The following is a 12,500-nucleotide window of genomic DNA, read 5'->3' as shown; positions in this document are numbered from 1 at the left end:
GAGAGAGGGAGAGAGAGAAAGAGACAGAGAGAGAGAGAGGGACAGAGAGACAGAGACAGAGACAGAGAGAGAGAGAGAGAGAGAGAGAGAGAGACAGAGAGAGAGACAGAGAGAGAGAGAGAGAGAGAGAGAGAGAGAGAGACAGAGAGAGAGAGAGAGAGAGAGAGAGAGAGGGACAGAGGGAGAGAGAGAGACAGAGAGAGAGAGAGAGAGAGAGAGAGAGAGAGAGAGAGAGAGACTGGTGAATGATGGAAGGAAGGATAGCTCTTTGCTCTCCTGTGAGTGGACATTTTCCAGGTATCAATAACGCACTAATACAACCATCTGACTGTAGTACTGCTCAGGTAGCTGAAAGGGATGTTCAGCGACACTATTTTGTGTAAATAACTGAAGGGTTTTAGTTGTATCCTCAATAAAACATATAATTAATATATATTAATTAATAATTAATAATAATAATTAATCATTAATACAGCCTCTGTGTTTGTAGAGGAGCAATCTAGAGATGTGAGGATATTTTTTAACTGTTCTTAAAACAATGTAATACGGAGGTTTAACAACAATACTTTAAAGAAACGTTATACTACGAACTACATGGTTAGAAGCTATTCATTGTTTTTGTTTTTAACACAGATTGTAATGTCCATCATTTTAAATGGTTATTATGGGGTATTTTTAACAGTGTTAAACAAAACCCCAAACTGGTTTAATAATGAGTTCAGGAGCATCAATGAAAACATTGATTCAAAACCTGGAAAATTCTTTACGATTCCCCAGTGTCATTCACAACGTCTGAAAGACCAGCGTACTTAAGGTAGAGAAATGTTTTCAGCTTTACCCTGAAGGCTAATTTATATCTACACCCTACTCACACATCTTCCCCCACTCCCTACTCTCCCTCCCCCCGTCCGCCCCATTGTCCCCTCTCGTTTCCTCCCCTCGTCCTCCTCCTTACCCCTCCCTTCTACTCTCCCGCTCCCCACTCCTCTCTTCTCCCTGCCCCTTTCCTCACCCATCTCGTCTCCTCTTCTCTACCCCCGTCTCCTCCATCATTCCACTTCCTCCCTCACCCTATCCTCCTCCTCCCTCCCTCCCTCCCTCCCTCCCTCCCCTCCCTCCCTCCCTCCCTCCCTCCCTCCCTCCCTCCCTCCCTCCCTCCCTCCCTCCCTCCCATCCCTTCCTTCCCACCCTCACCCCATCCTCCTCTCCCCCTCCTTTTCTTCCTCCCAACCCCTCCCTCCCCCTACTTCCTTCCTTCCTACCCTCCCTCCCTTCCTTCCTTCCCTCCCTTCCCTCCCTCCCTCCCTCCCTCCCTCCCTCCCTCCCTCCCTCCCTCCCTCCCTCCCTCAGACCCAATGTGTGTGCCCTACAGCAGGTGATGGGCACTAAGAAGAAGTACTTCAGTACGTGTAGGAACTGGTACAAGGGCTCCATCTGTGGGAAGAAGGCGTAAGTCACCACCTCTGACTCTAAAACACATTGTTTTACACACACACACACGTATATACACTATGACGGTATCATTCACATTACATAAGCTGCATGTGTGTGACCTCTGTGCTGGGTGTCACAGAGGTCGGAGGTGAAATGTCATAGGTCAACCACTTCTGTTAATAGACAGATGTATTTCTCATGGTGTTTGTAAGAATCAGCGAGTTTCACTTGAACCTGCTTGGACTGCAACACTCAACATTTTGTCAATGTAATATATAGAGAAAAAAACATTGCAAGTTGGAAGTTTTGAAAAAACATTGTTATCGATCAATAATGACAAACCTCCGTCATTGACAACTTAGATGGAAAGCTACTGAGGATGGGATGTGACTCTATAACCACTCCTATCTGTCAGATCTTTAATCCGAGCTTAGCGGAAAGTATTTGTCCTCAGGTCTGGAAGGAGCCAAAGTATTTCTGCTACCCAAGAGTGGTAAATGCAACCTTTATTGGTTCTAACAGCAGACCTATCAGCTTGCTCTTCATTGTAATCAGAGGGCTGATATAAATACTGTGCTGCCAGTCTCTCTTGGCTAAGAGTTGAGGAGAGACTGACTGCATCACTTCTTTTTATAAGAAACATCAATGTGTTGAAAATCCCAAATTGTTTACATAGTGTACTTACACACAGCTCTGACACACACACTTACCCCACCAGACATGCCACCAGGGGTCTTTTCACAGTCCCCCAAATCCAGAACAAATTCAAGAAAGCATTCAGTATTATTTACAGCCCTTGGTGCATGGAACGTCCTTCCATCTCATTTTGCTCAAATAACCTGCAAACCTGGTAGAAAAAAAACAGATGACCTCTCGGCACAAAACCTCTCGGCGCAACACCTCTCGGCACAAAACCTCTCGGCACAACACCTCTCGGCGCAACACCTCTCGGCGCAACACCTCTTGGCACAAACCCTCTCGGCTCAACGCCTCTCGGCACAACGCCTCTCGGCACAACACCTCTAGGCACAAAACCTCTCGGCTCAACACCTCTAGGCACAAACCCTCTCGGCTCAACACCTCTCGGCACAACGCCTCTCGGCACAACACCTCTAGGCACAAAACCTCTCGGCTCAACACCTCTTGGCACAACGCCTCTCGGCACAACGCCTCTAGGCACAACGCCTCTCGGCACAACACCTCTAGGCACAACGCCTCTCGGCACAACGCCTCTAGGCACAACGCCTCTAGGCACAACACCTCTAGGCACAACGCCTCTCGGCACAACACCTCTAGGCACAACGCCTCTAGGCACAACGCCTCTCGGCACAACACCTCTCGGCACAAACCCTCTCGGCACAACACCTCTCGGCACAACACCTCTCGGCACAAACCCTCTCGGCACAAACCCTCTCGGCACAAACCCTCTCGGCACAAAACCTCTCGGCACAAACCCTCTCGGCACAAACCCTCTCGGCACAAACCCTCTCGGCACAAAACCTCTCGGCTCAACACCTCTTCGCACAAACCCTCTCGGCTCAACACCTCTCGGCACAACGCCTCTCGGCACAACACCTCTAGGCACAAAACCTCTCGGCTCAACACCTCTAGGCACAAACCCTCTCGGCTCAACGCCTCTCGGCACAACGCCTCTCGGCACAACACCTCTAGGCACAAAACCTCTCGGCTCACAAGGCACAACGCCTCTAGGCACAACGCCCTAGGCACAACGCCTCTCGGCACAACACCTCTAGGCACAACGCCTCTCGGCACAACAAGGCACAACGCCTCTCGGCACAACACCTCTAGGCACAACGCCTCTAGGCACAACACCTCTAGGCACAACGCCTCTCGGCACAACACCTCTAGGCACAACACCTCTAGGCACAACGCCTCTCGGCACAACACCTCTCGGCACAAACCCTCTCGGCACAACACCTCTCGGCACAACACCTCTCGGCACAAACCCTCTCGGCACAAACCCTCTCGGCACAAACCCTCTCGGCACAAACCCTCTCGGCACAAACCCTCTCGGCACAAACCCTCTCGGCACAAACCCTCTCGGCACAAACCCTCTCGGCACAAAACCTCTCGGCACAAACCCTCTCGGCACAAACCCTCTCGGCACAAAACCTCTCGGCTCAACACCTCTTGGCACAAACCCTCTCGGCTCAACACCTCTCGGCACAACGCCTCTCGGCACAACACCTCTAGGCACAAAACCTCTCGGCTCAACACCTCTAGGCACAAACCCTCTCGGCTCAACACCTCTCGGCACAACGCCTCTCGGCACAACACCTCTAGGCACAAAACCTCTCGGCTCAACACCTCTTGGCACAACGCCTCTCGGCACAACGCCTCTAGGCACAACGCCTCTCGGCACAACACCTCTAGGCACAACGCCTCTCGGCACAACGCCTCTAGGCACAACGCCTCTAGGCACAACACCTCTAGGCACAACGCCTCTCGGCACAACACCTCTAGGCACAACACCTCTAGGCACAACGCCTCTAGGCACAACACCTCTAGGCACAACGCCTCTCGGCACAACACCTCTAGGCACAACGGCACAACGCCTCTCGGCACAACACCTCTAGGCACAACGCCTCTCGGCACAACACCTCTAGGCACAACGCCTCTCGGCACAACACCTCTAGGCACAACGCCTCTCGGCACAACGCCTCTAGGCACAACACCTCTAGGCACAAACCCTCTCGGCTCAACACCTCTAGGCACACATCTCTAGGCACAACGCCTCTCGGCACAACACCTCTAGGCACAACGCCTCTCGGCACAAACCCTCTCGGCTCAACACCTCTAGGCACAACATCTCTAGGCACAACGCCTCTCGGCACAACACCTCTCGGCACAACACGCCAACGCCTCTCGGCACAAACCCTCTCGGCACAACACCTCTAGGCACAACGCCTCTCGGCACAACACCTCTAGGCACAACGCCTCTCGGCACAACACCTCTCGGCACAACACCTCTAGGCACAACGCCTCTCGGCACAACACCTCTAGGCACAACGCCTCTCGGCACAACACCTCTAGGCACAACGCCTCTCGGCACAACACCTCTAGGCACAACACCTCTAGGCACAACGCCTCTAGGCACAACGCCTCTAGGCACAAACCCTCTCGGCTCAACACCTCTAGGCACAACGCCTCTCCCCTATTAGACCTAGATAGTTTGTGTGTATGTATTGGTATGTAGGCTACGCGTACCATTTTAAATGATGTTGTTCTGTCCTTGAGCTGTTCTTGATTATTACTTCTATTGAATACAGCAAAGAGCTGCTGAGTATTTCATGAATAAGTTGTTATTCATCAGTGTCAACACTTTGTTCATAACTTTTATGAGCCATAAAATGCACTTTCTCCCTATGTTTCACGCTGCGACCAGCACTGCAGCTCTAATGGATGAAGCATAGCAACGTGTTTCCATGTGTTGTTATCATTAGTGGCTTGTGTCTTTTTTAATATTGAGGAATATCTCACTTTCTCTGGTCATCGGAGTAACAACATGAATTGGTGCATGAGGCAGAAATAATGCAGTGCAACTTGAGTTTGGCCATCAGCTGGAAAACGGTGTCCCCTTTTCTCAGCTTCCTCCTCCCTCAGCTTCCTCCTTCCCTCCACTCAGACTGACCATCAGTCCAGTAAAAATATATAGATATTAAGTTATTCATATGTTATTCACTATATTAAGCTGTGTCTCACAAGTAATACAACAAATGATCTATGTGTGATCATATAGCTATGTTAAAAAAAACATATATCGTTACATAATGCTCTGAGGAGAACAACATTGGCAGGACAATTGAAGAACAGCCAATATGCAGTGGTAATGTATTGGACCTGTAGTCTACTGTTCAAACGTCAGAACTGATTTTAATTGGTTAATGTTGGTTAGGCAACTAGTGATGTTTTAAAAAAAATAGGAGCGGTAGATCTCGGATTTTGACTCAGAAAATGATTTTATGATTTTGACATTTTGTCAGAAAATTTGAAATATGTACTTTCATTTTGAATTACAATCCAAAGCAGTATTTATGTTTTAGAAATAACAAGATCCAAACTTTTTAACAAGAAGACCTGTAATTATAATATATAATTATAATATAATGTATATTCAAAATACAAAATGCTTTTCCATACCAATTTTTACAGCGGCTCACCCTGCATATCAGAAGTCTGATGGTACTATTGTGTGATAAGAGTGACAGCTAAATTAACTAAATATAAATTAATCTTCGCGAAGCATGCTGGGTATTATTATAATTAGCTCCACCCTTTAAAAAAAAGGCCAATATTAATACCCAGTGTGCTTTCAATTGTTAATTTTCTATATTTACATTTCACATCTTTGTCATTTAGCAGACACTTATCCAGCGTTACTAACAATGTTTTTGTATTGAAGGTGTGTACGTGCAAATGTATTTTGTATTTAGAACGACAAAATAGTATTTTATGATGATAATCTCTCTCTCTGTCTCTCTCTCTCTCTCTCTCTCTCTCTCTCTCTCTCTCTCTCTCTCTCTCTCTCTCTCTCTCTCTCTCTCTCTCTCTCTCTCTCTCTCTCTCTCTGTCTCTCTCTCTCTCTCTGTCTCTCTCTCTCTCTCTCTCTCTCTCTCTCTCTCTCTCTCTCTCTCTCTCTCTCTCTCTCTCTCTCTCTCTCTCTCTCTCTCTCTCTCTCTCTCTCTCTCTCTCTCTCTCTCTCTCTCTCTCTCTCTCTCTCTCTCTCTCTCTCTCTCTCTCTCTCTCTCTCTCTCTCTCTCTCTCTCTCTGTCTCTCTCTCTCTCTCTGTCTCTCTCTCTCTCTCTCTCTCTCTCTCTCTCTCTCTCTCTCTCTCTGTCTCTCTCTCTCTCTTTCTCTCTCTCCCCTTCTCTCTCTCTGTTCTCTCTCTCTCTTCTCTCTCTCTCCCTCTCTCTCTCTGTCTCTCTCTCTTTCTCTGTCTCTCTCTCTCTCTCTCTCTCTCTCTCTCTCTCTCTCTCTCTCTCTCTCTCTCTCTCTCTCTCTCTCTCTCTCTCTCTCCCCTTCTCTCTCTCTGTTCCTCTCTCTTTCTCTCTCTCTCCCCTTCTCTCTCTCTCTCTCTCTCTCTCTCTCTCTCTCTCTCTCTCTCTCTCTCTCTCTCTGTCTCTCTCTCTCTCTTTCTCTCTCCCCTTCTCTCTCTCTCACTCTCTCTCTGTCCCTCTCTTTCTCTCTCTCCCCTTGTCTCTCTTTCTCTCTCTCTGTCCCTCTCTCTTTCTCTCTCTCCCCTTCTCTCTCTCTCTGTCTGTGTCTCTCTCTCTGTCTCTCTCTCCCTTTCTCTCTCTCTCGCTCTGTCTCTCTCTCTCTCTCTCTGCACAGACCAGTTCTGACTATTAACTGTAGTATGTAGTACCTCGCTCCTCCTCCCTCCTCTTCTCTCCTCTCCCTCCTCCTCCCTCCTCTTCTCTCCTCTCCCTCCTCCTCCCTCTACCTTGTTCCTCCTCCCTCCTCTTCTCTCCTCTCCCTCCTCCTCCCTCTACCTCGCTCCTCCTCCCTCCTCTTCTCTCCTCTCCCTCCTCCTCCCTCTACCTTGTTCCTCCTCCCTCCTCTCTCTCTCCTCTCCCTCCTCCTCCCTCTACCTCGCTCCTCCTCCCTCCTCTTCTCTCCTCTTCCTCCTCCTCCCTCTACCTTGTTCCTCCTCCCTCCTCTTCTCTCCTCTTCCTCCTCCTCCCTCCTCCTCCACTCTACACCTCCCTCTACCTCCCTCCTCTTCTATCCCCCTCATCTTCCTCCTCCTCCCTATCTTCTATTCACTCTGGGTTGACAGGTCTCTGGGCTTGTCTACTGACATCATGTGCAATGAATGGAATCCTCTCTATCTCGTTCTTTCTCCTCCATGACGCCCTCTCTCTCTATCTCTCTGCGTGAATGCTCCCTCTCCCTCTCTCTCTCTCTCTCTCTCTCTCTCTCTCTCTCTCTCTCTCTCTCTCTCTGTCTCTCTCTCTCTCTCTCTCTCTCTCTCTCTCTCTCTCTCTGTCTCTCTCTCCTCTTGTCTAGGCTTGCTCTGTGTATCCTGATGGTGTGTGTGTGTGTGTGTGTGTGTGTGTGTGTGTGTGTGTGAGTGTGCCCGTGCGCGCGTGTGCGTGCGTGCGTGCCTGCGTGTGTGTGTGTGTGTGTGCGTGTGTGTGCGTGCGTGTGTGTATGCGTGTGTGTGTGCGTGAATGCGTGTGTGTGTGTGCGTGAATGCGTGTGTGTGTGCGTGAATGCGTGTGTGTGTGCGTGAATGCGTGTGTGTGTGCGTGAATGCGTGTGTGTGTGCGTGAATGCGTGTGTGTGTGCGTGAATGCGTGTGTGTGTGCGTGAATGCGTGTGTGTGTGCGTGAATGCGTGTGTGTGTGCGTGAATGCGTGTGTGTGTGCGTGAATGCGTGTGTGTGTGCGTGAATGCGTGTGTGTGTGCGTGAATGCGTGTGTGTGTGCGTGAATGCGTGTGTGTGTGCGTGAATGCGTGTGTGTGTGCGTGAATGCGTGTGTGTGTGCGTGAATGCGTGTGTGTGTGCGTGAATGCGTGTGTGTGTGTGCGTGAATGCGTGTGTGTGTGCGTGAATGCGTGTGTGTGTGCGTGAATGCGTGTGTGTGTGCGTGAATGCTGGTACATAAATGTGTGTGTGCGTGAATGCGTGTGTGTGTGCGTGAATGCGTGTGTGTGTGCGTGAATGCGTGTGTGTGTGCGTGAATGCGTGTGTGTGTGCGTGAATGCTGGTGTGTGTGTGCGTGAATGCGTGTGTGTGTGCGTGAATGCGTGTGTGTGCGTGAATGCGTGTGTGTGTGCGTGAATGCGTGTGTGTGTGCGTGAATGCGTGTGTGTGTGCGTTTTTTGCCTGTGTCACGTAAAAAGTCATACCACATTTTGTGATGAAGGGAAACTTTTAAAGCAGTGTATAGAATGATGTGTTTCTATCCATTTGGTTCAAACCCATTGACTGGTACATAAATAAAGTGTTTGATCAATAAGTTATTATAATGCTACTCTGACTTGGTCTGGATACAAGAGATTTGGTCTGGATACAAGAGGTTTGGTCTGGATACATGTGGTTTGGTCTAGAGACAAGAGGTTTGGTCTAGAGACAAGAGGTTTGGTCTGGATACATGAGGTTTGGTCTGGATACATGAGGTTTGGACTGGATACAAGAGGTTTGGTCTAGAGACAAGAGGTTTGGTCTGGATACATGAGGTTTGGTCTGGATACATGAGGTTTGGACTGGATACAAGAGGTTTGGTCTGGATACATGAGGTTTGGTCTGGATACAAGAGGTTTGGTCTGGATACATGAGGTTTGGTCTGGATACAAGAGGTTTGGTCTGGATACAAGAGGTTTGGTCTGGATACATGAGGTTTGGTCTGGATACAAGAGGTTTGGTCTGGATACATGAGGTTTGGTCTGGATACAAGAGGTTTGGTCTGGATACAAGAGGTTTGGTCTGGATACAAGAGGTTTGGTCTGGATACAAGAGGTTTGGTCTGGATACATGAGGTTTGGTCTGGATACAAGAGGTTTGGTCTGGATACAAGAGGTTTGGTCTGGATACAAGAGGTTTGGTCTGGATACAAGAGGTTTGGTCTGGATACATGAGGTTTGGTCTGGATACAAGAGGTTTGGTCTGGATACAAGAGGTTTGGTCTGGATACATGAGGTTTGGTCTGGATACATGAGGTTTGGTCTGGATACAAGAGGTTTGGTCTGGAGGTTTGGTCAAGAGGTTTGGTCTGACAAGAGGTTTGGTCTAGATGAGGTTTGGTCTGGATACAAGAGGTTTGGTCTGGATACAAGAGGTTTGGTCTGGATACATGAGGTTTGGTCTGGATACAAGAGGTTTGGTCTGGATACAAGAGGTTTGGTCTGGATACATGAGGTTTGGTCTGGATACAAGAGGTTTGGTCTGGATACATGAGGTTTGGTCTGGATACAATGGGTTTGGTCTGGATACAAGAGGTTTGGTCTGGATACATGAGGTTTGGTCTGGATACATGAGGTTTGGTCTGGATACATGAGGTCTGGTCTGGATACAATGGGTTTGGTCTGGATACAAGAGGTTTGGTCTGGATACATGAGGTTTGGTCTAGAGACAAGAGGTTTGGTCTGGATACAAGAGGTTTCGTCTGGATACATGAGGTTTGGTCTGGATACATGAGGTTTGGTCTGGATACATGAGGTTTGGTCTAGAGACAAGAGGTTTGGTATGGAGACAAGAGGTTTGGTCTGGAGACATAAGGTTTGGTCTAGAGACAAGAGGATTGGTCTGGATACAAGAGGTTTGGACTAGAGACAAGAGGTTTGGTCTGGATACAAGAGGTTTGGTCTGGATACAAGAGGTTTGGTCTGGATACAAGAGGTTTGGTCTAGAGACCAGAGGTTTGGTCTGGAAACATGAAGTTTGGTCTGGAGACAAGAGGTTTGGTTTTGAGACAAGAGGTTTGGTCTGGATACATGAGGTTTGGACTGGATACAAGAGGTTTGGTCTAGAGACAAGAGGTTTGGTTTGGATACAAGAGGTTTGGTCTAGATAGATAAGCTTTGGTCTGGATACAAGAGGTTTGGTCTGGATACATGAGGTTTGGTCTGGATACATGAGGTTTGGTGTGGATACATGAGGTTTCATCTGGAGACAAGAGGTTTGGTCTGGAGACAAGAGGTTTGGTCTAGAGACAAGAGGTTTGGTCTAGAGACAAGAGGTTTGGTCTAGATACACGAGGTTTGTTCTGGATACAATGGGTTTGGTCTGGATACATGAGGTTTGGTCTGGATACATGAGGTTTGGTCTAGAGACAAGAGGTTTGGTCTAGAGACAAGAGGTTTGGTCTGGATACAAGAGATTTGGTCTGGATACATGAGGTTTGATCTGGATACATGAGGTTTGGTCTAGAGACAAGAGGTTTGGTCTGGATACAAGAGGTTTGGTCTGGATACATGAGGTTTGGTCTAGAGACAAGAGGTTTGGTGTAGATACAAGAGGTATTATGTCTTGGGGGTAGAAGCTGTTCAGCAGTCTTATGTCTTGGGGGTAGAAGCTGTTCAGCAGTCTAATGGCTTGTGGGTAGAAGCTGTTCAGCAGTCTTATGTGTTGGGGGTAGAAGCTGTTCAGCAGTCTAATGGCTTGGGGGTAGAAGCTGTTCAGCAGTCTTATGTCTTGGGGTTAGAAGCTGTTCAGCAGTCTAATGGCTTGGGGGTAGAAGCTGATAGAGCCTTTTGGACCTAGACTTGGCGGTCCGGTACCGCTTGCCGTGCTGTAGCAGAGAGAACAGTCTAAGACTGGAGTCTTTGACAATTTTTGGGGGCCTTCCTCTGACACCACCTGGAAGCTGTGCCCCAGTGATGTACTGGGCTGTGTGAACTACCCTCTGCAGTGCCTTTTGGTCTGATGCCACGCAGTTACCATACCAGGCGGTGATGGAACTGGTCAGGGTGCTCTTGATGGTGCAGCTGTTGAACCTTTTGAGGATCTGGAGACCAATGTCTTTTCGATCTCCTTAGGGGAAGCTGTAGTGCCCTCTTCACGACTGTCTTGGTGTGTTTGGACCATGATTGTTTGATGGTGATGTGGACACCAAGGAACTTGAAGCTCTGTTTGGCCATGCAGTCATGGGTGAACAGGGATTACAGAAAGGGACAAAGCAGCCACCCCTGAGGGGCCCCCGTGTTGGCATGGCAGATGTGTTGTTGCCTAACCTTATCACCACGGACGGCCCGTTAGGAAGTCCAGGATCCAGTTGCAGAGGGAGGTGTTTAGTCCCAGGATCCTTAGCTTAGTGCTGAGCTTTGAGTGCACTATGGTGTTGAACACTGAGCTGTAGTCATAGAATAGTATTCTCACGTAGGTGTTCCTTTTGTCCAGGTGGGAAAGGGCAGCATGGAGTGCAATAGAGATTGCATCATCTGTGGATCTGTTGGGTGGTTATGCAAATTGGAGTGGGTCTTGGGTACAGGGACTATGGTGGTCTGCTTGAAACATGTTGGTATTACAGACTCAGTAAGGGACAGGTTGAAAATGTCAGTGGAGACACTTGCCAGTTGATCAGCACATGCTCGGAGTACTCATCCTGGTAATCCTTCTGGCCCTGCGGCCTTGTGAATGTTGACCTTTTTAAAGGTCTTATTCAAATTGGCTATGGAGAGCGTGATCACACAGTCGTCCGGAACAGCTGATGCTCTCATGCTTGAATCAGTTTTGCTTGACTTGATGAGAGTATAGAGGTAGTTTAGCTGGTCTGGTACGCTTGTGGTACGCTTGTGTCACTGGGAAGCTCTCGGCTGTGCTTCCCTTTGTAGTCCGTAATAGTTTGCAAGCCCTGCCACATCCGCCGAGCATCGGAGCCGGTGTAGTATGATTCAATCTTAGCCCTGTATTGACGCTTTGCCTGTTTGATGGTTCATCAGAGGGCATAAAAAGATGTCTTATAAGCATCCGGGTTAGAGTCCCGCTCCTTGAAAACGGCAGCTCTGCCCTTTAGCTCATTGTGAATGTTGCCTGTAATCCATGGCTTCTGGTTGGGGTATGTACGTACAGCCACTGTGGGGATGACGTCATCGATGCACTTATTGAGGAAGCCAGTGACTGATGTGGTGTACTCCTCAATGCCATCAGAAGAATCCCGGAACATGTTCCAGTCTGTGCTGCAAAACAGTCCTGTAGCTTAGCATCTGCATCATCTGACCACTTCGTTATTGAGCGAGTCACTGGTACTTCCTGCTTTAGTTGTTGCTTGTAAGCAGGAATCAAGAGAATAGAGTTATGGTCAGATTTGCCAAATGGAGGACGAGGGAGAGCTTTGTATGCGTCTCTGTCTGTGGAGTAAAGGTGGTCTAGAATTTTTTTTCCTCTGGTTGCACATTTAACATGCTGGTAGAAATGAGGTAAAACAGATTTGAAGTTTTCCCTGCATTAAACTCCCTGGCCACTAGGAGCGCCACCTCTGGATGAGCATTTTTGCTAATGGCCTTACACAGCTCATTGAGTGCCGTCTTAGTGCCAGCATCAGTTTGTGGTAGTAAATACACAGCCACGAAAAAATATAGATGAGAACTCTCTTGGTAAA

The 12,500-nt window shown here is 48.5% G+C and overlaps 1 protein-coding gene across 4 annotated transcripts in view; it reads left to right on the top strand.

Annotated features, from left to right (window-relative positions):
- Positions 1-12,500, top strand: part of LOC112247739 (periostin-like) — a 73,911-nt gene that overhangs the window by 415 nt on the left and 60,996 nt on the right. For all 4 annotated transcript variants that reach the window (XM_042311110.1, XM_042311109.1, XM_042311108.1 and 1 more), the window contains exon 2: positions 1,351-1,449. In XM_042311110.1, the coding sequence (XP_042167044.1) occupies positions 1,351-1,449 (99 nt within the window). The remainder of the gene's footprint in view (positions 1-1,350; positions 1,450-12,500) is intronic.

The sequence above is a fragment of the Oncorhynchus tshawytscha genome, linkage group LG33, assembly GCF_018296145.1.
Source record: "Oncorhynchus tshawytscha isolate Ot180627B linkage group LG33, Otsh_v2.0, whole genome shotgun sequence".
Lineage (NCBI taxonomy): Eukaryota > Metazoa > Chordata > Actinopteri > Salmoniformes > Salmonidae > Oncorhynchus > Oncorhynchus tshawytscha.
Note: the sequence above shows the minus strand (reverse complement) of the source record. Positions and strands in the feature narration are given on the sequence as shown.